The sequence below is a fragment of the Vombatus ursinus genome, unplaced genomic scaffold (assembly GCF_900497805.2).
Source record: "Vombatus ursinus unplaced genomic scaffold, bare-nosed wombat genome assembly UNPS02014810.1, whole genome shotgun sequence".
Classification (NCBI taxonomy): Eukaryota; Metazoa; Chordata; class Mammalia; order Diprotodontia; family Vombatidae; genus Vombatus; species Vombatus ursinus.
Genome location: NW_020954588.1, coordinates 48,579,049 through 48,580,388, shown reverse-complemented (window position 1 = coordinate 48,580,388; position 1,340 = coordinate 48,579,049). Strand labels below are relative to the sequence as shown.

At 47.5% G+C, this 1,340-nt stretch overlaps 1 protein-coding gene across 1 annotated transcript in view; it reads left to right on the top strand.

Moving 5' to 3' along the window:
* Positions 1 to 1,340, top strand: part of NCBP2 (nuclear cap binding protein subunit 2) — a 6,284-nt gene that overhangs the window by 928 nt on the left and 4,016 nt on the right. Inside the window, exon 2 of the mRNA XM_027875697.1 lies at positions 1,052 to 1,233. Within this exon, the coding sequence (XP_027731498.1) occupies positions 1,052 to 1,233 (182 nt within the window). The remainder of the gene's footprint in view (positions 1 to 1,051; positions 1,234 to 1,340) is intronic.

Genomic DNA, 1,340 nt, shown 5'->3' with positions numbered 1-1,340 from the left:
GCATCTCTCCTTGATTTCACCTCTGCAGCATCTCCTGTAGATTTCACCTCTGCAGCATCTCTGTAGATTTCACCTCTGCAGCATCTCTGTAGATTTCACCTCTGCAGCATCTCTGTAGCTTTCACCTCTGCAGCATCTCTGTAGATTTCACCTCTGCAGCATCTCTCCTTTATTTCACCCCTGCAACATCTCCTATAGATTTCACCTCTGCAGCATCTCTCCTTGATTTCTTCTCTGAAACATCTTTTGATTGTCCCCCTCCTCTCCTCTGACACTGCCACCATTCTGATCCATTCCCTCATCATCTCACATCTGGGCTATGCAATTGCTGAGGACGGATTGGCCTGCCTCAAGTCTCTCCCCACTCCAGTCCATCTTCTATTCAGCCACTAATATGATTTACTAAAATATAGGTCTGATAATATCACCCCCCTTCTCAATAAACTCCAGGGCCTCCTTGTTACCTCCAGGAGAAAATACAAAAAGTTCTGTTTGGCATTCAAAGCTCTTGATAACCTGACCCTTTCTTACCTTTCCAGTCTGCTTACACTTCACTCCCTGACACTCTTCAATCCAGTGACACTGACCTCTTGGCTGTTCCACAAAGAAGACTCTCCCTGTCTGTGCTCTGGGAATTCTCTCTGGCCCTCCCTCATGCCTGGAATGTTCTTCCTCCTCATCTCTGCCTTCTGCTTCCCTGGCTTCCCTTCCGGTCTCACCCCTCTTAATGCAGGTTCCTTCCTTCTGTTGATTATCTCCAATTTATCCTGTATACATCTTTATTTCACAGAGTTGTTTGTATGCTGCCTGCCCATTAGATTATGAGCTCCGTGAGGGCAGGGCCTGTTTTCAGCCTCTCTTTATGTCCACAGGGCTCAGCCCAGAGCCTGGCATGTTGCGTGTGTTAAGTAAGTAAATGCTTGATGATTTGACTGATTTCTCTTGGCCTTATTGCTGATGAATGCCAAGAGGGTCCTGGGTCCTGGGCCAGAGAGGCTCTGGTGCCTCAGGCCAGGCTTGTGACGTTGACATGATTTCTCTGAAATTCCAGGGTGATAAGAAGGACCAAGAGAAGTTATTGAAGAAAAGCTGTACCCTGTACGTTGGGAACCTGTCTTTTTACACCACCGAAGAGCAGATCTATGAGCTCTTTGGCAAAAGTGGTGACATCAAGAAAATCATCATGGGCCTCGATAAAGTGAAGAAAACAGCATGTGGGTTCTGCTTTGTGGAGTATCCTTGAGTGGGCCCCTGAGGCCTTGGATGCTGGATGAAGGCAGAGAGCCATTGGCCTGTGTGTGTGTGTGTGTGTGTGTGTGTGTGTGTGTGTGTGTGTGTGT